Source organism: Elephas maximus, chromosome 2, assembly GCF_024166365.1.
Source record: "Elephas maximus indicus isolate mEleMax1 chromosome 2, mEleMax1 primary haplotype, whole genome shotgun sequence".
In the NCBI taxonomy this organism is placed as follows: domain Eukaryota; kingdom Metazoa; phylum Chordata; class Mammalia; order Proboscidea; family Elephantidae; genus Elephas; species Elephas maximus.
Window position 1 is genome coordinate 4,493,521 of NC_064820.1, and position 25,905 is coordinate 4,519,425.

The window sequence follows — 25,905 nt, forward strand, 5'->3', positions numbered from 1 at the left end:
CTGGAATATGATGCGATGACTTTTGCAAGAAATAATAACCACAAAGAGCAGGGTGCTGGGGAGCAAGGAGGGCTTCCCCCCTGAAGCCTTCATGTGCAAACCAGTCAGCCTCCACTGGCCACTTGGGTCCAGGGACATGACACCTTCACCATCTGAACACTATCCTGGTGCACTCAGGCCTCCGCTGGAGAAGAAACTCAGAGGAAGAAAAGGGAGGTTGGAACGCTCCAGAATTACAACAGAAGGCTTTGGAGCATGAGCTCTTTAAACAACAACGGGACTCGGGCCTTCTGAACTCTGAACTAAACCCAACAAACCAACCATGGCTAAGAGCCTTAGAAGAATACTGTACACTGTGAAAACTCTGTTCCATCTATCTTTTCTTTTCTTCTCCCCTTTTCCCATCTTAGGCCAACATCTCGACTTCGAGTTTGGGGCTCAGATATGGCAGGGAAGCCAAGGAAAAGGTGAAGAACTAGGGGACCTTAGGCCAATATCTTGCCCTCGAGTTTGGGCCTCAGACATGGCAGGGACAGAGACATTTTCAGAAACCAAGGAAAAGGCGAAGAACTAGAGGAAGCGTTTCCAGCGTGTCACATGAAGAAAACACTCTGTCTTCCCTGCTGGAGATCATGTGGAAGCTCCAAGAAGAAAAGGTGTCAATAAAAAATCCCCGGACTTCAAAATAAGCACGTTGTTGCTGTTGGGTGCCATCAAGTCAATTGCAGCTCCTGGCAACCCCATGTGGCAGAGCAGAACTGCCCGTACGGTTTCCTAGGCTCTAATCTTTACAAGAGCAGATTGCCAGGGCTTTTCTCCTGTGGAGCCGCTGGGTGTGCTCTAACTGCCACCCTTTTGGTTAGCACAAAGATTATCAAAAGTAAGTGGAGGGTGGAGGGCAGTCAGAGGAAGCTGAGGAAAGACTGGAAGAGAACTCTCGTAGAGGAGGCACCAGCGGTCCAGATGGCAGAAGGACCCAGAGATGTACTTCCATGAAGCGAAGGCACACCCAGGGTGGAAACACCAAGGCCCAGGTGTGCTGGAGGGAGTCTGCCGGACCCAGCTTGTTCAGGAGGCTAGGCTTGGGGGTACGGCACTGGGTGGGTGTATTTGTAGGACACAGTCTACCTCTGTAGCGTGGAAGGTCTCAGAGTTGGCATCTCCGTGGGCTACTGAGAAACACAAATGACTTGAATATCACTAAGAGCTTGGTAAGCAAGGAGCAGTGGCGCTTCAGTGGTAGAATTTTCACCTTCACGTGGGAGACCTGGGTTCCATTTCCAGCCAATGCACCCATCTGTCGGTGGAGGCTTGAGTGTTGCTAAGATACTGAACAGGCTTCAGAGGAGTTCCCAGACTAAGATGGACTAGGAAGAAGTGCTTGGTGATCTTCCAAAAATCTGCAAAAAAAATCCCTATGGAACACAACGGTCTGATCTGAAACTGATCACGGGACTGGCAAGGACCAGGAACCGCTGTGCTCCACTGTGCACGGGGTGTCCGTGAGTCAGGAGGTGAGCAGCCAACTACGACAAAGTGTGCAATAAGTGCTACGCCAACCGTGACAGCGTCAGCGGTGCCAGCAGCAGCACAGAGTTAATACTCAAAGGGCACTCTGGAAAAGAAAAAACGAAGCCAAAGTGTCAGTAAGAAAATAAAATCCCAGTAAAACCGTGGAACTTCAAAAATGAAGGAGCCCATTGGGCAACCAGGCAGAAAGATCACTTCTGCTGTAAGGAAATAGCCTCGGCTAGCCTTAGGTTAGAGAAGCCCTGGTAGCGCAGTGGGTAAGCGCTCAGCTGCCAACAAAAAGTCGGCAGTTTGAACACACTCGCGGCTCCCTAGGAGAAAAGAGCTGGTCTTCTGCTCCTGCAAAGATTACAATCGAGGAAACCCTATGGGGCAGTTCTACTCTATCACATAGGGTCGCTATGAGTCAGGATCAACTGGACGGCACCTGATTAAAACACCCTTAGATTACCAAACAATGACCTCAATGTATTACCCAAAGCAGGAAGAGCAGAGACAATTCTCTAATATTTTGCAGTGAAATGAAAATTAATAATAAAACCAGGAAAGAAAAATCCTGTTACTTGAAAATAAGAAGTTTATATTTCGTCAAAAAATAATTTCAGACCAAAAATACCTAAAAGGTAACAATAACGAACAAATACAAGGGCTAGAGCTTAAGAAGGTTTCGGAGGAAAATCTACAGCCTTCAGTACTTACGTTAATAAACAAGAGAAAAAATAAATGGATTAAGCTTCTAACACAAGAAGTTAGGAACACAATACAAAACAAAATAAACCCAAATAAAACCAAAAGGATAAAGAAAAAAAATGAAATTAAAAAAAAAAAAAACCTATTTTTGGTTTACTCCAGAAATTCAAGAACGGTTCACACTGTCACGAAACCAAAACCAAACCCACTGCCATAGAGTTGATTCCAGCTCATGGCGACCCTGTAAGACAGAGTTGAACTGCCCCACAGGGCTCCAGAGAGCGCCTGGTGGATTTGAAGGGCTGACCTTTTGGTTAGCAGGCAAGCTTTTAACCACTGCACCACCAGGGTTCCCACGATTACAAAAGGAGAGAGAAATCGTACAAACTTGTACGGGTGCTTAAAAAGATTTATGATAGAATTCAAGACCCAGTCTTAAAAACAAAACCCCTCTAAATAGGAATAGATTTTTACTTCATATTTAAAAAAAAAAAATTTAAACTTAATCTAAAAGCCAGCATAATGCTTAAACAAAAACCACTAGTCCTATAAAAACAAACAAAAAAAAAACAGAAACTAGACAAGCGTGTCTGCTACCACCACCATTCTCTTCACTTTTTTCTAGAAGTACTGGGTAAAGCAACTGGGACAGAAAAAAGATTTTAAAAATTAGAAAGGGCAAAAAGTTAGACCGGGAGGACCCCGATGCTCATGGCCCCCAGACCTTCTGTTGGCCCAGGACAGGAACCATTCTCTAAGCCAACTCTTCAGACGTGGATTGGACTGGACAATGGGTTGGAGAGGGATGCTGGTGAGGAGTGAGCTTCTTGGATCGGGTGGACACTTGACACTATGTTGGTATCTCCTGTCTGGAGGGGAGGTGAGAGGGTAAAGGGGGCTAGAAGCTGGTGAAATGGATACGAAAAGAGAGAGTGGAGGGAGGGAGCGGGCTGTCTCATTAAAAAAAAAAATTAGGGGGAGAGTAATTGGGAGTGTGTAGCAAGGTGTATATAAGTTTTTGTGTGAAAGACTGACTTAATTTGTAAACTTTCACTTAAAGCACAATAAAAATTAAAAAAAAATTGGAAAGGGTAGATTCATGTATAAATGATGAGATTATACCTAGAAAACCTAAGAGAATCTAATGAAGACAAAACAAAACAAATACAAGCAATGACAGAATTCACAAGTAGTTGGCTGAACCATAGTCACTGAAAACCTCTTGAAGCCTTCTTTCCTTCCTTCCTTTTTTTTTTTTTGTTGTTGTTGCTGTTGAAAATGTGAACCTATCACCTAGTTTTAAAACTAGGGCAAAGTGCCAAGGGCGATTTTTAGTGCCCTGCCTATCTGCAATTACCCATCGGGAACTTTCTGCTTGCCCATGGATGACACTTTTGTTCACACAAGGGTGAAATTTCCATATGCTTCCTCACTCTTTTTTTTTTTTTCCTCACTCTGGATTCTTCTGGTTTGGCTTTTCTTTTCCTATGGGTTACTGTAAATATCTCCCAAAGATATACCTTCATATGCTGTGTACCACAGAGCTCAGTGCTGCCTGGCCAGGCAAGAGAAGGGTATGCCCAGAACTCTGTCTTGGAGAATACCTGGGTGGTTCACAGCAGCCCAGGCAGGGAGAGAGCACCCAGCCCAGCTGTGGTGTTGGTATCCCAGCTGGGCCTGGTGGGAGAGACTGAAGGGGATGGAACAGGGTAGGAACATGCCTTCACGATCCCAAAACTGAAATGCAGGGCGGTTAGATCCATCCTCTTTAGGTATCTGGGCAGTGGCAGGATGGGGGAAGAGAGCACCTCCAAGGATGGCCAGGGAGCCAGGGTAGGCTTCCCCAGGGCTCAGGAGACTCAGGAGGGAGACAAGAAGGGGGTCCCAGCTGGCGGGGACCCAATAAATTCTGATTCTGGCGGTGCAAAGAGTTTGCACTCATCTATCTACCTAAAAGTTGCCGGACAGAACCCAACCCCGCAGTGCTGTGGAAGAGAGGCCTGGAGATCTGCTTCCATAAATATTACAGCCAGGAAAACCCCATGGGGCAGTTCTACTCTGTAACACATGGGTTCGCTAGGAGTAGGAATCTACTCAGTGGCAACGGGTTTTTGGTTTTGAGGTTTCCTCCTCTCATGCCCGCCAAGGTGTGGATTTGGGCAGCTGTGTCTCAACGGTTTCCAAAGCAGATGTCCCATTAACCTATCACAGCTCAGATCCTCTCATCAGTGGAGAATCAGTGGCTAGTGCCTCAGCAGGAAAACACTCAATGCCTTGAGCAGGGGTGGGGTGAACCACAACATAGCCCTTGGAGCTATCAGACAAGGACTTGAGACCAACTGTGAAGTGAACTGTACTCCCCAAAAAGATATGTTCAAGTCATAAACCCCGGAACCTGTGAGTGTGACCAGGTTTGGAGATGGAGTCTTTACCATGAGGACCTACTGAAGTAGAGTGGGTCCTAACCCCGTGAGACAGGAGTCCTAGAAGAAGAGGAGAAGACCCAGAGAGAGGTGGGAAGAAGATGCCTTGTGAAGGTGGTGGCAGATACTGGAGGGATGCATTTACAAGCTGAAGAACACCAAGGGCTGCGGGCATCACCACGAGCTAAGACAACCAAGGAACAGATTTACCCCCAGAACTGCCGAAGGAGCTGACGGGCCAGTGCCTCCAGAACTGAAATAAGACAGTACATTTATGTTCTCAAAAGCCACACATTTTGTAGGAAACTAATACAGGACCTGTTTTCACATATCTATAGTCCAACTCTTGCCCTACTCAACTCCACAAGGTCATTTGGACTTTGATTATTACCATATCCTCCTAAGTATTTGTACATTCCATTTCTCTTAGTTCCCACAAAATCATTTAAGCTTAGTGAGATACTTCACTGCTGCTGACTACTATTCACTGAGGGCTAAGCGAGGAGCCTGGTTGGATAACAGGTTCTTCACACACACCATCTCCTGCGATCAGCACCATGGCCAGCGATCATGTGTGGATGGGGTTGTGGCTGCGGCCACTTTACGGATGAGAAAACTGAGCAGGAGAAAGAATTAGGCCAAGTCCCTGAGGTTTTCTGGGGAGCACATTCAGAAGCAGAGTCTGGTGTTAATTAGGGGCCGTCCTTGGGATCGTTGCTCGTGGAAGGCATGAGGAGACAGTGAAGTCCAGCCTCCACTGAATCCACAGGAAGCCCCAGAGCGAAACAGCCCGTCGGAACTGTCCTGTGTTGGGCCAAAATGGCTGGGATTTTTACCCCAATCTTGATCTGTCAAATATGTGGGCCACCTTCCTCAAAAGGGCATGATGTTGGGCCCGGTAGCTCTCTGCAGCTGAGGCCAGCCTTGAAGGAGATGATAGCTGGCTGTGGCAATGGCCCCAACCACTGGGCATTACATCTTTCCTTGATGGGGTCTGGGTGGTCCATCTCCCTGTCCGTCATATGCAGATACAATGTGGGAGCCGCAGAATCCGAGCCCAGGTCTGCCTGGAGTCACCATGCTTTGCTCTGCCCACCGTCCCACAGTCTGCACGTCAAGAAGCTCATATACTGCTGACAAGGTTCACAGAAATAACTGACCCAGAGCCTGGCTCACAGATCTCCCACCTCCCAGAAGAGGCGAGACTGGTGCTCACTGTTCTCAGCTAAGGAGCGCTGTGCTGACTGCTGCAAGGATGGAGAGAATGTGCGTCCCTCCCCCTGCTACCAGTGTGTCTGCCAGGTGTTGCCCTCTGCAGACCTGAGAGTGGGGTTGGGTCTATCACCCAGAGTTAGTAATAGCTGATGTTTCCTAAGTATGACCCTGGCCCAGTGAAGTCCTTGTCCCACTTCACAGATGAGTAGGTCAGCCCAGCCTTGTCTCACTGGAATGTCTCACCTGGCTGCACTCAGGTGCGCCCTCTATCCTCTGTGCCAACTCTCCAGGGCTCTCTCTTCTCTTTAAAGAGAATCCCCTCAGAGCCAGAGCAAAGTCATGGCTCACGTCAAGCTGCAGATACATGGCCGGCATCAGGTTCTCATAACTGAGCAGAGCCACCACGCTGTCCTGGGAGCTCCATGGAGGAGGAAGCCACCACAGGTGAGTCCCCACCCGGAGCTGATACCTCACTGTTTTCTAGGCGTTTTCAAGAGCAGTTGCTGATGGTTTCTGTCATGGACTGAACTGAGTCTCCCCAAAATATGTGTCAGCCTGGTTAGGCCATGATTATAGTATTGTGTGATTGTCCTTCATTTTGTGATTGTAATTTTATGTTAAAGAGGATTAGGGTAGGGTTGTAACACCCCTACCCAGGTCATATCCCTGATCCAATGAAAAGGAAGTTTCCCTGGGGTGTGGCCTACACCACCTTTTATCTCTCAAGAGGAAAAGGAAAGGGAAGCGAGCAGAGAGGAAGGACCTCATACCACCAAGAAAGCAGTTCCAGGAACAGAGCGTGTCCTTTGGATCTGGGGTCCCTAAGCAGAGAAGCTCCTAGTCCAGGGGAAGATTGATGAGAAGGCCGACAGAGAGAGAAAGCCTTCTCCTAGAGCTGATACCCTGAATTTGGACTTTTAGCCTCCTTTACTGTGAGGAAATAAATTTCTCTTTGTTAAGCCATCAACTTGTATTTCTGTTATGGCAGCACTAGATGACTAAGACAGCTTCATACATGCTTAGAGGCAGTATCTTACAAAAATTAAATAAAACTGAACAAAACCCACTGCCATCAAGTCTGTGCCAACTCATGGAGACCACATGTGTGACAGAGTAGAAGTGCCCCCCATAGGGTTTTCTTGGCTGGAATCTTATGGAAGCAGATTGCCAGGCCTTTTCTTCCTCAAGTCTGCTGAGTGGGTTCAATATGCCAGCCTTTTGGTTAGTAGTTGGGTGTAAACTGTTTGCACCATGCAGAGACCTACAAACTAAATAACAACAACAACAACAAAAAAAAACACTCACCGTCGAGTCAATTCCGACTCATAGAGACCCTATAGGACAGAGTAGAACTGCCCCTATAGAGTTTCCAAGGAGCTCCTGGTGGATTTGAACTGCTGACCTTTTGGTTAGCAGCTGTAGCACTTAACCGCTATGCCACCAGGGCTTCAAAAATAAACATGTGAATGGACAGAGCCTCCAGTATTTGTATATAATTGAACAGGATCAGAGAAAGTACGAGGAAAATCAACTGTCAACCGTGGACCAGCCAACATTTCATCAATTTGTACTAAAGCGTCTTGTTTGACATGGACGCATTCCTTTGTATGAAAAACAGGGCTCAAAGACAGAGTCAAGAAGAGGATAGAGACAGCTCACTTTTCATTTTTAAAAAATCTCCTTTTTCATACTCCTTTGATCAAATCTCCAAGGCAAAATGCATGGCCTCCATGGGGCTTCCCTTTTCCTCTTCATAGGGCTTCCCTTTTCCTCTGTTCCTTCAATCCCCTTCTCACAGCAGCCCCACAACTGCTAGAGAATAAGCCAGGTCCCAGCCCACCGCCGCAATCAAATCGTTAATTACCAGCATGAAATTTGTATCTCTCAAACCTCTATGTTGTTGTTGGCTTAAGTCATTCCCCAACTCATGGTGACCCCAGACACGACAGAACAAAACAGTGCCTGGTGCTACACCATCCCGTAATCAGGCTGTTGTGATCCAGAGAGTTTTCACGGGCTGATTTTGAGAAAAGTAGATTGCCAGGCCTTTCTCCCTAGTCTGTTTTTGCCTACAAGCTCTGTTGAAGTCTATTTAGCATCACAGCAGCACACAAGTCTCCATGGACAGACAGGTGGTGGTCGTGCAGGAGGTGCCCCGGCCGGAAACTGAGGCCGTGTCTCCTGCAGGAAAGGCAAGAATCCTACCACTAGTGCCATGGCTCCCTACCCAGCTCTCCGGTAGAGAGAAGGCACAATGCTCTTGCCACTTAGAGGAGAAGGAAGTATGTAGGTTGAGTTGGGGTAGGGGGAGAAGGAGGAGGCAGGAGAGGAGGAAAGTGAAGTGCGTTTCCATTTGCCGTAGAATTTAGTTGCATTAGGCAATTTCTTATTTTTATACCTCTTTTCCTTCTGTTCCCCCCCTCCTCTTCAATCGTAACACCTTTCGCACAGGTAAACACCAACTGGCTAAAATGGGATGGGTTATCGTCAGTCAAGAGCTGGGTGCTGCCCAGAATGGACAGGGCACAGTCTCCTTGTCCCTCCTTGTGAAAACAACTAACATCCTGGACTTCTCCAAAGACAGGGGAGTAGGCGACCAGATCCGAATTCCTCACGATTAGTCTCTCCCGCAGCCAGGAACGGGCCAGCTGGCAGCCTGCTGTTTCTCCTCTGAGCTTCTTAGATTAGATCATCAGTGTAATTTAATTCCAGACTCCAATATACACTTCCTGAATTATCCCTAAAAAGACCCAGTTATGTAACAAACCCTCATTACTATTGATAACACGCCTGCCTGCCATGGAGGACAGACCATACAGTCTATTTTAGGTGCATGGAGAATTTTTCAAATTGTATCAGAATTAAAACATATTCAAGAGTCCATCACGTTAAGGAATCCTTTAAAATTTTCCTGAAATATGAGTAATCCTGTCAGAAAACCAATAAGCACTCCTTAGCTTATTCTCATTAATAAATACGGATTCTCACAGAGCTGGCTCGCTTGAGTAAATCTACATTTAAATTCCCCCCTCTCTCAAGGGCAAATGAAAGATATATGAAATGAAAATTCAGAACGTGCAATGAATACCAGGGAAATAAAAATGCAGGAAGAACAAGTATGTTTCAAATACAAAATGCACTCATGATATAAACGGGAACATTTGAAAAATTCCTTGAGCTTGGTTCAATTTCATGCCTACGGTGACACTGACCTATAAAAGAGGCTGGAAAATAAAGGCGAGACGTATGTTTGAGATGAAGTAAGTGTTTTCCTGTGTGCATAGGCTTCAGGCTGGACAAGGGTTCTGGCCCACAGACCCCTCTCCGGGCTGGAGGCACAATTCCTGACCCACTTCCAGATCTCAGCTAATTGCTACATAACTGTCGCTTCCCCAGCCCCAAGCAGGAGGCAGCTTCCACAGCATCAGGTGGGCGTTTTCAACTTGTTTTCCTGACTCTGGTTTCCCTTTGGGGACACTGATGGTTCAGTGGCAGAATTCTCGCCTTCCGTGTGGGACACCTGGGTTCGATTCCTGGTCAATGCACCTCAGGCCACCTGTCTGTCAGTGGAGGCTTGCGTGTTGCTCTAATGCTGAACAAGCTTCAGCAGAGCTCCCAGACAGACTGACTAGGGATGAAGGCTTGGTGATCTACTTCCAAATATTGGCGAATGAAAACCGTGTAGTCTGATCCCACTGTACATGGGGTCACCATGAGTCAGAGCCAATTCACTGGCTGCTAACAACAACAACAATAATCATAGCTACGCAGCAGAACGGTTAAAGCATCCAGGGGTGACAGGCATCAGACTGGAAACCCTGGTGGCATGGTGGTTGTTAAGAGCTACATCTGCTAACCAAAAGGTTGGCAATTTGAATCCACCAGTCCCTCCTTGGAAACCCTATGGGGCAGTTCTACTCTGTCCTATAGGGTCACTACCAGTCAGAATCAACTCGACAGCAACGTTTTTTTTTTTTGGTTTTTTGGGCAACAGACTGACAACTTATCCTTAGATAGTTTAGGAAAAAGTAATTCTCAGTATTGCATTTGCAGTTTTTTTTATAGGTGTGTGATTATCTCAAAATAAGATTTAAAAACGTATCAGGTATAGCTCCCAATAAAATACTGACAGTGTAATTGGCAATGCCATCTGTAATTTTCAGTTACTAAGAAACTTTTCTCAGGTGGAGTATATACCCTAGCCTGAGCATGAATTCTACTTCGAGGCAGGTGCTAGTAAAACGCGGTTCCCGAGAACAGTCAACTCGTTAGGCAGCATGGAAGGGAAGCAGGTTTCCACGGAGTCAGTGTTTAGGTGAGCAGACAAGTTCTGCACTCTATAATGGACTGACAATTTTGCAAGAAATAAAATGAGAGAAAAATTCCTAACATGGGTCCAGGCTAAATGAAATGCGATCTTTCTTTGATGTTTTAGAAGGGAGGCTGACACTCATCTTTGCTATGGGCAGCCTCTTTCTATAAATCAGACCAGCCTTTTATTTCGAATAGCTTTGCTGTGCACAATTACACCACAGCCACTCACCACCTAATCTGTAGATTGGAATTTACGTATACTGTAGACAAGAGGGATTCAATGAGTGTTTTTTCTGTATCGCAAGTCGGTGCTATTTTAGGTTGTATTACCAGCAGCGGCCAAAGATACTTCAACAAGCTCTTTTCTTCCTTTCTTTGACATTCACCTACCAACCTTCCGCTTTATATTTGTCAGCATCTTTTCCCTTTCCCAGCCCTTTGAATCACTGTGAAATTATTTCCGAAGGGACAGAAGACTGACCTGATGCTCCTTTGTTCCTTTTAATGCTATCCTAACATGAAATGCTCTAAGATAAAGAATTTTTATTTACCATGCTATTCCACAATTATTCTATCCATGGCTGTCCACTGATAAGTATTTTCCATTGTTGGTTTTGGAAATTAAGTAAATAAAAACATAAGGTTACATTTTCCCCCAAACTTTTCCACGAATGCGAGAAAAAGGAAGTGCTTTAAAAAAAGCAAAAATAAAACTAAATGCGATTCAGTACTGGCGGACCTAGAATACACCAGGTTCTTGGCAAAGTGCTTACTCTCTTTTTTTTTTAACTGCATTTGATCCTTACAGGCAGGTCTCATAAGCCTCACTTTCCAGGTATTTTCTTCTCCTACTTGGACACAAGCAGCTGCATTATTTATTTACGAAGGGCCAGAAGAGGCACATACGAAATGTTCAGGGGTCGTGTTCCAGGTAAACCAAGATTATGAAGGGACTGGGGGCCGTGAAATCTGAAGTCCTGGTTACGCTGCGAGGAGGACTTGACAGCCTTTGTGGGAAGAATCAACAGAAATCGACCCCCAAAATACAAACATTAATCTAACTTCCACTTGACGACTTGTCCAGCATCTCTGACACCCCCTCTCTGCCTCCAGCCACCCCAAGCGAAGTCAGAGCTTACAAGCTGAAAGGACACTGTCCTTCTGACTGACAAGCTCCGGAGTCCACACGACACCCCAAACTTCTGACTGGCTGGCCACAGATTTGGGGTTTTCCCACTACTCGTTCAGGATGCCAGCTGCAAGCTGGGAGGCCTCTCCTGGGTTCTCTCATGTTCACCTGCTGTTCCCTCCCCCTCCCTCCTTTGGTTTGATAATTTGTTGAATGACTTCAGAACTCACAGAAAGCACTGTACTTGTGATTACAGATTTATTACGGCAAAAAGATAGACATCGGGGTATCACAAGGTGGACACAGGGGCGAGGTCTGAGAAGGTCTCCAATGTGGAGCACCTACGTCTAAAAGACGGCCTACCAGCCTCCCTCTCAGAGGACCAGGAAGCCCTCTGAGCCTCAGTGTTCTGGGCTGTGACCGGCCAGTGCTGCATGACAGGCTGAATCAGGCCCCCCGAGGCTAGGTGATATCGACCCCCAGCTGAGTTTTGCTGGTCTGGCCAGTCACCACTGGTCAGCACAAATCCTCAGGTGTGGCCTGGAGCCCCAGACTAAGGCACCCCCAGTGATCCAAGGGCTATTTCTCAGGAACCAAGGTGCAAGGCCACCCTTACTTAGGGGCAAGCTACATTCTTCTCCCCACACTCCTGTTACCTTCCTGGTGTAAATGAGTTGAGCAGATTATACTCTCATGCTGATCGTGGAGACCTACCCACCACCCTCACCTGTATGGTCACCCCCTCAGGCTGAGCTTTCCTGCCCAACTCACAGGGAAAAAGGAAGCATGGAATTTATGGGAGAAAGGAGAAATGCCCCATAAATCACCTCAGGGGAGGCTCCAAAATGCAGAAAAAGGAGACAGAAAGTGGGGGCATTCTCTCACTTCTTCCCAGGTGGAGCTAGATTGATTTTCCTTTTATTCAAACATCCGCCTTCCTTCTCTCATTTGATGAGTCACTGCGTGGCCTCCGTGTGTGCCTCAGGGGCTGCAGATCACGGGTGTGTGTGTACTCTGCTCAATCAAAGAGAACCCCGAGGAGCAACGACTGCCCTCACTTCCTGGGGTGCATGCTCCTTAGGGAATCCCAGACAGAGGAGGTGAAAACTGGGTTCACTGTGTGCTCAGAGGCACCTGCCAGGTATTGACAAGGATGCTGAATGAGGGCAGGTCTTTCAAGGAAATCCCACTGGAAGCTGTATTGTGAGCACCCTGAGACCAATACTGAGAAAGGGATCCTAGAAAGCTTTCAAACTAAGAGAGGTGACTACAGACCCAGGGGGAAACACCTGGTTCCATATCAATGGACTCTCAGCCGGGTCTCTCAGACCCACTGGGCCAGATGATCCAGGCGTAAATCCCTCTCTGTTCCTCACTGGAATTCTCCCAGGCTCACCCCCAACACCTACATTTTATACTAAGATTGCACGAGTTACATTTTACTCCAGTAGAGAAAAATTACTTTCTACAGGTAAAAAAAGAGACCGTTAGGAATAACTCCAAACCACTGACCGTGACGTTTACTGATGTACATGACAGGAAATCAAATAGCTTTTTAAATGCTTTTAACTAATTCAACAGAATGGCTTCTTCCAAATGGCATTTATCCTCAGAGCTAAATCTGCTGCAATAGCATTTTAAAGAACTATTTTTTTAATGCCCATGGATGAGCCAAAGGCTTTAAGAGTGAAGAAATCTGTGGTCCTCTGTGAAGAGTAGGTTTAGCATACAAAGGAGGGAGAGATGCAGGAGAATTAGGGATTTAATTGTACACGTTATTTCACTCTAAAAATAAGAGCACTAAATTAATTTTAATGAGGACAGATTTTAACCATCAAAATCATAGCACCATTCAGCCATCAGCAAACGAGCTGCCATGTCCCATGTTCCTGCTAACATCTGTTTCCACCTTCCTAAATACTGAGTCACCATGGATCCCGCTGAGGGGGTGGGGTGGAGCAGGCCACCACGACTGGTCCTCAGAGTCAGGCACCAAGAGCAAGAAGTGAGCAGCTTCCAGGCACCACACAACACCGCACGGCCTCACCAGGTGAGTGGCACCGCACCACCCCCTCCGCCCCCACGGGAAGCACAAGTCATGGGGGCTGACGGAAGGGACACCCACCTGCCAGACCAAGTGCTCCCTGGTCCCTGGCGTCGCAGACAGGCAGACGCTGAGCACGATGGTGTGCGAGGCGGAGGTGAGGACGCTGGCGATGATGGCATCTCGCATGTTGAAGGGCAGCATGGTGTACACCACAAAAATGATGAAGAGGAAGAAGGACACCTGCAGACAGATGAGGAACAAGGACAGGGTGGGTCACCAAGAGGGCTGATACCCCAGGGTTCCCTCGTTCCTCCCCGCTGATGGCTGCATAAAGCAACCCTAACGGTGCCCACCTAGGAAACGGTATTGACAACAGAAGACAGCGCAATCAAGCCAATCACTGGGCAACCATAAAGGATTAACCACTGTGATGCCAAAAAATCGTTCTTCTTCAGCAACTTGAGATTTGCAGTTACGGTTTCCCGAACACTGTAAACATTTAGGTTAATCTGAGCACCTCACGGTGTCCTGGTGGTGCAAACGGTTAACCACTTGGCTACTGACTGAAAGATTGGTCATGTGACCACCTCAGAGCTGCCTTGGAAGGAAAGCCTGGGGATCCACTTCTGAAGCGTCATAGTAATAAAATCCCTGTGCAGCACAGTTCTACCCTGCGCACATGGAGTTGCTACAAGTTGGAAATGACTTGGCGGTGACTGGTTTGGTTTTGAGCACTTCGTGGGTAGGGATGCAAAGCTGATCCTGTAAGGCCAGAGTTGTGTACCCGTACTTACAAACACGTACTGTGGATCCTTTGAGTTATTGATCACATTGTATTGGGAGACCCAGGGAGGGGAGACGGGTGTCGTCCAAAGGGCTGGTGAGAGCTGATGCTAAGAGCACGAATATGTAATAACACAGCTTCAGGAAGGACTTGGAGTGGAAAAGGAAACGGCTGAGGAGGTAAGAAAGCAGACTGCCTGTGTGACAAAATAAGCAGCAGAGAAGAAGATCATAAAAGGCTAAACGGCGAGGAATAAAGGAAAGGCAAGGACCGAGGGCAGGGAAACAGGAAAAAGAGCATTTGGGGGACATCATCCCACAACTGTTCATCCCCCCCAAAAAAAGGGAAACCAAGGGAAGTTCCTTGCCCCACTTTCAATGCCTGGCCGGTGTTACCTTAAACGCACCCACTGATGGCTAGACAGGTTTCAGTGGCGCTTCCCAGAGTAAGACAGACTAGGAAGAAAAGCCTGGTGATCTGCTTCTGAAAATTAGCCAGTGAAATCCATGTGGATCACAACGATTCGATCCACAACCGATCACAGGGATGGTGCAAGACAGAGCAACATTTTCTCCACTGCGTGTGGGCTCACCATGAGTCGGGGGCTGAGTTGGTGGCAGTTTGGAGTGGGAACAAGGACAAACGTTCAGCACAGCACGAGGAAGGGAGCAGGCCGTTAAAGCAGCAGTTCCTTAGCCAGGCAGATGAGAGGGCGTGAGAAGGCGGCTACTACGGGTGAGCAGATCCCAGTGGGCTTCAGGAGGGGCCAGCCAGGGAGGACGCCAGCTCATTTCCCACCCTGCGTCGTCGCAGGAACTGCCTGTGTATTAAAATCTAAATCTAAAGTCGCCATTCCTCCCCATTTCAGAGCCCTGGTGGTGCAGTGGTTAAGAGCTAACCACAAAAAGTTCAGCAGTTTGAATCCACCAGCTGCCCCTTGGAAACCCCATGGGGCAGTTCTACTCTGTCCTATACGGTTGCTATGAGTCGGAATCAACTCAATGGCTTTAGTTTTTTGTTTCTCCATATTCCATTATTCAAGAAAAAAACAAAACCGTTGAGTCCATTTCAACTCAGGGGATCCTATGAGACAGATCAGAACTGCCCCGTAGCATTTTCTTGGCTGTAATCTTCATGGGAGCAGATCACCAGGTCTTCTGTTGTGCCAGTGAGTGGGTTCAAGCTGCCAACCTTTAGGGGGACTCACTATTCAAGGGAAGTGTCTTATGGACTGGGATTATAAACTGTCTCAGAAAAAAGGAGCCCATGAAAGATCTGCGTACATGCCTAGCAGTCCAGCTTGACCCCAAATTGCTCCCCTGCATTTCCCTCAGGGCCCTCCACCGGAACCCCACCCATTCGCACATCCAAACATGCATGCAGGTCTCTGACAAGGAGCAGGGTCCTGGGGGTAGCGGGTGGGAGGGCACAACTCATCCCAAGGGCTCCATTCCAGGGAGGTCAGTCATGCCTGCCACCCAAGAGTTACGGTCCGGGTCCTTAGAGGGCACGCCTGCCACCCAAGAGTTACAGCCCCGGTACTCAGAGGTCACGCCTGCCACCCGAGAGTTATAGTCAGGGTCCTCAGAGGTCATGCCTGCCACCCGAGAGTTACAGTCAGGGTCCTCAGAGGTCATGCCTGCCACCCGAGAGTTACAGCCCGGGTCCTCAGAGGGCACGCCTGCCACCCAAGCGTTACAGTCCGGGTCCTCAGAGGGCACGCCTGCCACCCAAGAGTTACAGTCAGGTCCTCGGAGGGCACGCCTGCCATCCAAGAGTTACAGTCAGGGTCCTCAGAGGTCACGCCTGCCACCCAAGCGTTACAGTCCGGGTCCTCAGAGGGCACGCCTGCCACCCAAGAGTTACAGTCAGGTCCTCGGAGGGCACGCCTGCCATCCAAGAGTTACAGTCAGGGTCCTCAGAGGTCACGCCTGCCACCCAAGCGTTACAGTCCGGGTCCTCAGAGGGCACGCCTGCCACCCAAGAGTTACAGTCAGGGTCCTCAGAGGTCACGCCTGCCACCCAAGAGTTACAGTCAGGGTCCTCAGAGGTCACGCCTGCCACCCAAGCGTTACAGTCCGGGTCCTCAGAGGTCACGCCTGCCACCCAAGCGTTACAGTCCGGGTCCTCAGAGGGCACGCCTGCCACCCAAGAGTTACAGTCAGGTCCTCGGAGGGCACGCCTGCCATCCAAGAGTTACAGTCAGGGTCCTCGGAGGGCACGCCTGCCACCCAAGAGTTACAGTCAGGGTCCTCAGAGGTCACGCCTGCCACCCAAGCGTTACAGTCCGGGTCCTCAGAGGGCACGCCTGCCACCCAAGAGTTACAGTCAGGTCCTCGGAGGGCACGCCTGCCATCCAAGAGTTACAGTCAGGGTCCTCGGAGGGCACGCCTGCCACCCAAGAGTTACAGTCAGGGTCCTCAGAGGTCACGCCTGCCACCCAAGAGTTACAGTCAGGTCCTCGGAGGGCACGCCTGCAATCCAAGAGTTACAGTCAGGGTCCTCGGAGGGCACGCCTGCCATCCAAGAGTTATAGTCAGGGTCCTCAGAGGTCACGCCTGCCACCCAAGAGTTACAGTCAGGGTCCTCAGAGGTCACGCCTGCCACCCAAGTGTTACAGTCCTGGTCCTCAGAGGGCACGCCTGCCACCCAAGAGTTACAGTCAGGTCCTCGGAGGGCACGCCTGCCATCCAAGAGTTACAGTCAGGGTCCTCGGAGGGCACGCCTGCCACCCAAGAGTTACAGTCCGGGTCCTCAGAGGTCACGCCTGCCACCCAAGCTTTATAGTCCGGGTCCTCAGAGGGCACGCCTGCCACCCAAGAGTTACAGTCAGGTCCTCGGAGGGCACGCCTGCCATCCAAGAGTTACAGTCAGGGTCCTCAGAGGTCATGCCTGCCACCCAAGCGTTACAGTCCGGGTCCTCAGAGGGCACGCCTGCCACCCAAGAGTTACAGTCAGGTCCTCGGAGGGCACGCCTGCCATCCAAGAGTTACAGTCAGGGTCCTCGGAGGGCACGCCTGCCACCCAAGAGTTACAGTCAGGGTCCTCAGAGGTCACGCCTGCCACCCAAGAGTTACAGTCAGGTCCTCGGAGGGCACGCCTGCAATCCAAGAGTTACAGTCAGGGTCCTCAGAAGTCACGCCTGCCACCCAAGTGTTACAGTCCTGGTCCTAAGAGGGCACACCTGCCACCCAAGAGTTACAGTCAGGTCCTCGGAGGGCACGCCTGCCATCCAAGAGTTACAGTCAGGGTCCTCGGAGGGCACGCCTGCCACCCAAGAGTTACAGTCCGGGTCCTCAGAGGTCACGCCTGCCACCCGAGAGTTACAGTCTGGCTCCTAAGAGGTCACGCCTGCCACCCAAGAGTTACAGTCAGGGTCCTCAGAGGTCACGCCTGCCACCCGAGAGTTACAGTCAGGGTCCTCAGAGGTCACGCCTGCCACCCGAGAGTTACAGTCAGGGTCCTCAGAGGTCACGCCTGCCACCCGAGAGTTACAGCCCGGGTCCTCAGAGGTCACGCCTGCCACCCAAGAGTTACAGTCAGGGTCCTCAGAGGTCACGCCTGCCACCCAAGAGTTACAGTCTGGCTCCTCAGAGGTCACGCCTGCCACCCAAGAGTTACAGTCTGGCTCCTCAGAGGTCACGCCTGCCACCCGAGAGTTACAGTCTGGCTCCTCAGAGGTCACGCCTGCCACCCGAGAGTTACAGTCCAGGTCCTCAGAGGGCACGCCTGCCACCCGAGAGTTACAGCCCAGGTCCTCAGAGGGCACGCCTGCCACCCAAGAGTTACAGTCAGGGTCCTCGGAGGGCACGCCTGCCATCCAAGAGTTACAATCAGGGTCCTCGGAGGGCACGCCTGCCACCCAAGAGTTACAGTCAGGGTCCTCAGAGGTCACGCCTGCCACCCAAGAGTTACAGTCAGGGTCCTCGGAGGGCACGCCTGCCATTCAAGAGTTACAGTCAGGGTCCTCGGAGGGCACGCCTGCCACCCAAGAGTTACAGTCACGGTCCTTAGAGGTCACGCCTGCCACCTGAGAGTTACAGCCCGGGTCCTCAGAGGGCACCTTCCTGGTCCAGTGAGACAGGCGTGGAGGTGAATCCAGCTGCCTGGTGATAACCCGCAAGGAGAGGCCCACTGTAAACACGAAAGCCACCAGGGGTCCTCTTCAGGGAGCCAGCAGCCAGTGTCAGCCCCCTGTTCCACGCCCCTACACCCTCCCAATTCAGCCTGTATCTATAAGGGTCCTCGAGCCAAAAAAAAAGAAAAAAAGTGGGCCAACAGATTAAAACCAAAACCAAACCTGCAGCTATTGAGTCCCTTCCCTTGTCATGGCGACCCCATGTGTCACAGAACAGGGCTGCTCCGTCGGGTTTTCTCGGTGGTAACCTTAACAGAAGCGGATCACTAGGGCTTTCTTCTAAGGCAGCTGGATAGGTTCGAACTGATGGCGTTTAGGTGAGTAGCTGAGAGCAAATTTCTTGCACCACCTACCACAATGGTATTTTTTTTCCTGGCTTTGAAGACTTTTTCATCAAAGCATTAGCAATTAGCAGGACGTTCACATCACTCGTGCCATTCCACATATGAAAGGCGAAACGAAGGCAGACGCTTGTCCATATAGAGAGTTTACACACGGAGAGGCAAAGCGGTGCCATTAGCTGATGTGCAGTCAGCTCTGACTCATGTCTCAGTCTACAAGCTCCGTCGAAATGTGTCCACCACGGGTGAGCCTGCTGGTATCTGAAATACCAGTGGCACAGCTTCCAACGTCCCAGCAACATGCAGGCCACCACAGGGTGACAGGCTGACAGTCGGGTGGACTGAGTGTGGCTCAGAAGAAACAGGAACCCTTTAAGGAGCAGGTGCTGATCCGCACAGGCAGGCGGGGAGCCTCCCTGCTCGCGTGTTCCACAGGAAGGTATGCAGGATGAGCTCTCAGAGTCTAAACCCTAGAGTTTAAAACCTCTAACAACCAGCAGTATTGCAGTTGTCCAGGATTTCATTTGACTTGGACCCACAATCAACACCCATGGAAGCTGCAGTCAAGAAACCGAAGGATCATACTGTCCGAAACATGTTATTTGGAGACTGGAAAAAACAATAAAAAGAAATCAAAGGATGTGTAGGAAAGCTGGACAAATGGAAATGGGGAACCCAAGGTTGAGAAGGGGAGAGTGTTGGCACATGGCGGGTTGGCAACCAATGTCACAAAACAATAAAATGAGAAACTAATTTGCTCTGTCAACCTTCACCTACAGTGCAATTTAAAATAAAAAGAAATCAAGAGTATCCAAAAAAAAAAAAAAAAGAATCACTGCCGTCGAGTCGATTCCGACTCATAGGGACTCTATAGGACAGAGGAGAACTGCCCCATAGGGTTTCCAAGGAGCAGTTGGTGAATTTGAACTGTCGACCTTTTGGTTAGCAGCCAAGCTCTTAACCATTGCACCACCAGGGCTCCAAAAGATGTATAACTCGCTGCTGTTGAGTCGATTCTGATTCATAGCGACCCTATAGGACAGAGTAGAACTGCCCCATAGGGTTTCCAAGAAGCACCTGGTGGATTTGAACTGATGACCTTTTGGTTAGCAGCCGTAGCACTTAACCGCTACACCACCAGGTTTCCAAGTGATGTATAGCATTGGGTAAATTTACTGCAAAAGACCTCTTTAAAGTGTTCAAAAGCAAAGATGTCACTTTGATGAATAGGGTGGGTATCCCTAAAGCAAAATGCAATGAAAGCTGGACAATGAAAAAAAAGATCAAAGGAGAATTGACACATTTGAATTGTGGTGCTGGCAAAGAAGACTACTGAATATCCCAGGGACTGCCAGAAGAACAAACAAATCAGTCTTGGAGGAAGTACAGCCTCAATGACATGGACTGATCGGGTGGCTGAAAGAATAGGCTCAAATATATCAATGATTGTGGGGATGGCACAGGACCAGGCGACGTTTCCCGCTCTTGTACGTAAGGTCGCCATGAGTGGGAGCTGACTCAAAGGCACCCAACAACAACAGCAACAGCGAGCTCTAGCATTTACTGGGTGTTTCGTGTGCACGTCCCTTCCGAGCTTCCACCTGCAGCCTCACTTCATCTCTGCCATGACTCCCTGAGATCGAGGAGGTCCACCCCCGTTACAGAAAAGGGAGCTCTGGGCCGCAGAGATGGGAGGCTTGCCAGACATCCCACCCTCATCACCGTCGGAGCTCAAATTTGAATCCAGGAGTCTCAGGTTACCACCCGTGCTCATGAACGTTTTACAGCATTTCCCTCCTCTTTTAGATACAAATCTCGGTAATTAAGAGAGACCAAAACTTTAAAAACAAGTCCTAACAAGACACAAGTGCACACTAGCCGTTTCTTCCACTCGAGAGCCAGAATGACAGCATGCGTGCTCTTACTGCTGAGGAAACAACCTAGGGAAGAGCCTGGCCTGGGGCCCGAGGTCCTGAATTCCCCCAGTAAACGGGGTCTCTCTCTTTTTATTTATTTATTTATTGTGCTTTAAGTGAAAGTTTACAAGTCAGTCTCTCATACTTGCTGTGTACTCCCAGCTGCTCTCCCCCTAATGAGACAGCACATTCCTTTGTGCCCTGTATTTCCTGTGTCCGTTCAACCAGCTCCTGTCCCCCTCTGCCTTCTCATCTCCCTCCAGACAGGAGCTGCCCAAAAAGTCTCCTGTGTCTACTTGAGCCAAGAAGCTCACTCCTCACCAGCATCATTTTCTGTCTGATAGTCCAGTCCAATCTCTGTCTGAAGAGTTGGCTTTGGGAATGGTTCCAATCTTGGGCTAACAGAAGGTCTGGGGACCATGACCTCCGGGGTCCCTCTTAGTCTCAGACCATTAAGTTTGGTCTTTTTAGTAAACAGGGTCTCTCTAACAGTTCACTTCAAAACAGCTCCTATTTCAAAGACAGGCTCATACTCCCTCCTGAACATACATACCCTTTAGTTTGTGTTTACAGCATGAAACCAAAAAACCAAACCCACTGCAGACGGGTTGATTCCAACTCACAGTGACCCTACAGGACAGAGTAGAACTGACGTATAGGGTTTCCAAGGCTGTAATGACGGCGCAGTGGTTAAGCATTTGGCTGCTAACCGAAAGGTCGGCAGTTTGAAACCCTCAGCCGTGCTGCAGGAGAAAGATGTGGCAGTCTGCTTTCGTAAAGGTTTATAGCCTTGAAAACACTATGGGGCGGCTCTACTCTGTCCTGTAGGGCCACTATGAGTTGGAATTAATTCCATGGCCATGGGATTTTTCTTTCTTTCTTTTTTTTAAATCTTTATGGAAGCAGGTTGTCAGGTCTTTTTCCTGTGGAGCGGCTGGTGGGTTCAAACTGCTGACCTTTTGGTTAGCAGGTGGCACTTAACAATTGTGCCACCAGGGTTCCTGTTTATAGGATGTTGTTACAAATGTCGTCAAGTCGAGTTGGTTCTGACTCATACTGACCATGTGTACAACAGAATGCAACACTGCCCGGCCCTGCGTCGTCCTCACAATTGTTGCTATGTTTGAGCCCATTGTTTCAGCTGCTGTGTGTTACAGGATGTTGTTGTTGTTAGGTGCCTTCAAGTCAGTTCCGACTCATAGTGACCCTGTGTACAACAGAACAACTGCCAGGTCCTGAACCATCCTCACAATCATTGTTACATTTGAGCCCATTGTTGCAGCCACTGCGTCAGTCCATCTCATTGAGTGTCTTCCTCTTTTTTGCTGACCCTCTACTTTACCAAGCATCGTGTCCTTCTCCAGGGACTAACCCCTTCTGATAATATGTCCAAAGTATGTGAGACAGTCTCGCTATCCTTGCTTCTAAAGAACAGTTTAATTGTACTTCTTCCAAGATAGACTTGTTCATTCTTTTGACAGTCCATGGTATGTTCAATATTCTTCCCCAACACCATAATTCAAAGGCATCGATTCTTCTTTGATCTTTCTTATTCATTGTCCAGCTTTCACATGCCCACGAGGCAATTGAAAACACCATGGCTTGGGTCAGGTGCACCTTAGTCTTCAAGGTTACTTCTTTGCTTTTCAACACTTTAAAGAGGGCTTTAGCAGCAGATTTGCCCAATGCAATGAATGCATCTTTGGTCTCTTGACTGCCGTTTCCATGGGCGTTGACTGCGGATTCAAGTAAAATGAAATCCTTGACAACTTCAATCTTTTCCCCATCTATCATGATGTGGCTTATTGGTCCAGTTGTGAGGATTTTTGTTTTCTTTACGTCGAGGTGTAATCGATACTGAAGGCTGTGGTCTTTCATCTTCATCCATAAGTGCTTCAACTCCTCTTCACTTTTAACAAGCAAGGTTGTGCATATCGCAGGTTGTTAAAGGATAAAAACCAAACCCACTGCCGTCAAGTCGAATCCGACTCATAGCGACCCTTTAGGACAGAGCAGAACTGCCCCATAGAGTTTCCAAGGAGCACCTGGTGGATTCGAACTGCCGACCTCTTGATTAGCAGCTGTAGCACTTAACCACTATGCCACTGGGGTTTCCAAAAGGTAAATAACAATCTACAATGAGTGTTTAGGAAATTCATGAATCAGAGAAAATACTGGAGAACAAGGAGCTGAAGCTGGGTGTTAGAGGCTGAGCAGCAGCACAGATCCTGCTAAGCTGGGTTTCTCAGGCTCGGCCCTACTGACATTTTGGGCTGAATAATTCCTTGTTGTGGGCAGTCTGGGCATTGTAAGATATTTAGCAGCATGGCTGGTGTCCACCCACTGAATGTCAGTAGGACCCCCACATTTGTGACAGCTAAAAATGTCTCCAGCTGTCACCAAATGGTCTGTAGGGGCCAAAACCGCCCCCAGCTGAGAGCCACTGAGTTACAGGAGAGGTTTCTTTCAGGAAGGAGAAAAACAATTGTTGCTGGCTCGCGCCTTCTCAGAAAATTAAACATACTTTGGGGTCCACGATATCGACCCAATTTACAAAAAAAAAAAAATCTTAAGATATTATTATTTCTAAATATAGCATTTACACAAAACTTTACTCTGGAAGAGGTACTGAATGAATGTTATCAAGTATCAGATTTGAACAATCAATTACGAAAGAAACCATCTCCTTTACAACTCTGTCTTCTTCTTCTTCTAATGCAAAGCCTGTAGCATTTCTCTGAAATTATTATAACTTTCGAAAAGCTTCATTTGGGGCAACTTTACATTTCTAACATTGTTCCAATTAATATGCCCAGGTTCTGTAAACATTTGAGCTTTAAAACAGAATAACCAAACGGGGAGTACACCTTCGGCTTTCCGAACACAGTTTTTGTTGCTGTTGTTAGGTGCCCTGGAGTTGGTTCCAGCTCACAGCGACCCTAGGTACAAGTGAACGAAACACTCCCAGCCCTGCACCATCCTCACAATCGCTGTTAGGCTTGAGCCCACTGTCGCAGCCACTGTGTCAGTCCACCTCGTTGAGGGTCTTCCTCTCTTTCGTTGACCCTGTACTTTACCCAGCATGATGTCCTTCCCCAGGGACGGGTCCTGAACACAGCGGCTCTTGTTAAATATTCATTTTCAGACAACAAGGTGAATTTTTAAGGTCAGTTGAGCAAAGTGCAGGGCGGTTCATTCGTGATACCCGTAGCAGCCTTCAGGAGGCTGGGCAGCGTCCCCCAGCTGCACAGAGAGGAAGAAAGTCAAGCACGGGTTCAAGTTCCACAAGAGAAGTGTCTTCACTTTTTATTACTCGCAGAGGGTGCTAAACTTTTCAGTCTCTTTCCAATACTTCAAAAATGACCATATGTAAAATCAAAATGGATTTGGCACATGGAGACACTGTGTGGGCAAGAAGCTCCCAAAGACGGATCAGACATGGGGTTTCCATGTTACTGTGGGGACATTTCTGTGACTGAGATTCCTGGTGGAGGTACTTCCTTCCAGAGTCTGAAGAGAGAGAAGCCCTGGACCCACCACTGCCCTGCTGCATAGAAACTCCTGACTAACACAAATACCTGAAATGGCAGCAGAAGTCCCAAGAAAACCCCGATTTTGTGTTTCTCTTAACTCCAGTCCTGCATTTGCCTTTTTCAAAACATAAGAACACCTTCCCACAGATCTCCTGCACCCACCTCAAGCTGAGCAAGTTTCAAACCAGCTCATAACTTCTCCTTTACGTTTTCCTCTTGAAGGATCATGCCCTTCTGCCTGTGACGGTCCAAACACCCCAGGTGCAGGCCCTGGAGCATGCCCTCTGCCAGTTCTCTCTCCTTCACATGTACAACCATGAACAAGGTCTTCTCGCCTGAGGGCTCCAGCTCATGGAGTCCTTCTCTCTGCTTCACTCTATCTTCGCTGTGCTGTGCTGGCTCATCACCTTCCCATTGTGAAGGAATATTCTCTCACTTCCTCTTCTCCCCATGTTCACAACAGAGAGCCAGAGTGTTTATCTTTATTAGCTCCTCAGGCTGCCAGAACAACTTACCACAAACTGGATGGCTTAAAACAACAGAAATGCCCTGGGCTCCGACTCTGCCTTCAGAGTCTCAGAGCTCACCCCCAAGGAGCAGATGGACCCCTTCCCATCCCCACTCAACTCCCCCTTCTCACAGCACATCAACTGACAGGAACTATGCTTGCTCTGCCTTCCCACAACACAAATGCTTCCAAAGAAGGTCTCTTCTGAAGAGGTCAGAAGGCAAGAGTTGAGTGGAATTTTGTCACTGCTTTCCCCTGAAGGAACCTGGTTTGCCCAAAGAAGCTCATTTTGTTCCTGGAAGACAGGCAGTGCTCTTAGTTCCTTGCCTTGTAGACGATCCTCATATGGCATCTGTCTTCTCCAGTTTGTGTCTCTGTGTCTAATCTGCTCTTTTTATAACTCAGAAGTGATTAGGTTTAGAACCCACTCTACTCAGGTATGACCCAATCAATTTAACAAAGAAAACTTTATTTCCAAACAGTATTACATTCACAGGTATAGGTTAGGATTCGAGCACATAGTTTTGGGGGTCACAATTCAATCCATAACATGCCTTGTGCTCCATCCCCAAGTCAGGGATTCAAATTAAAAGTCCAGAATGTCAAGGTTATTTAAAGTTTGTTGTTGTGTTGCTGTTAGGTGCATCGAGTCGGTTCTGAGTCATAGCAACCCCATGTACAACAGAACGAAACACTGCCCAGTCCTGTGCCATCCTCACAGTCATTGTTATGCTTGAGCCCATTGTTGCAGCCGCTGTGTCAATCCATCTCATTCAAAGTCTTCCTCTTTTTTCACTGGCCCTCTACTTTACCAAGCATGGTGTCCTTCTCCAGGGACTCATCTCTCCTGATAATATGTCCAAAGTATGTGAGACATAGCCTCAGTCTCGACGTCCGTGCTTCTAAGGAGCGTTCTGGTTGCACTTCTTCCAACACAGATTTGTTCCTTCTTTTGGCAGTCCGTGGTACATCCAATATTCTTCACCAACACCACAACTGAAAGGTGTCAGTTCTTCTTCAATCCTCCTTATTCATTGTCCAGCTTTCACTTGCATGTGATGCAATCGAAAATACTGCGGCTTGGGTCAGGGGCACCTTAGTCTTTAAGGTGACATCTCTGCTTTTCAACACTTTAAAGAGGTTTTTTTGCAGCAGCTTTGCCTTATGCAATGCATCTTTTAATTTCTTGACTGCTGCTTCCATGGGTGTTGATTGTGGATCCAAGTAAAATGAAATCCTTGACAACTTCAATCTTTTCCCCATTTATCATAATACCGTTTATTGGTCCAGCTGTGAGGATTTTTGTTTATGTTGAGGTGTAATCCATACTGAAGGCT

General features: G+C 48.4%; 1 protein-coding gene across 3 annotated transcripts in view; it reads right to left on the reverse strand.

Annotated features, from left to right (window-relative positions):
• Positions 1-25,905, reverse strand: part of ADCY2 (adenylate cyclase 2) — a 527,505-nt gene that overhangs the window by 354,623 nt on the left and 146,977 nt on the right. For all 3 annotated transcript variants that reach the window (XM_049860641.1, XM_049860650.1, XM_049860633.1), the window contains exon 3: positions 13,427-13,588. In XM_049860641.1, coding sequence (XP_049716598.1) covers positions 13,427-13,588 — 162 coding nt within the window. The remainder of the gene's footprint in view (positions 1-13,426; positions 13,589-25,905) is intronic.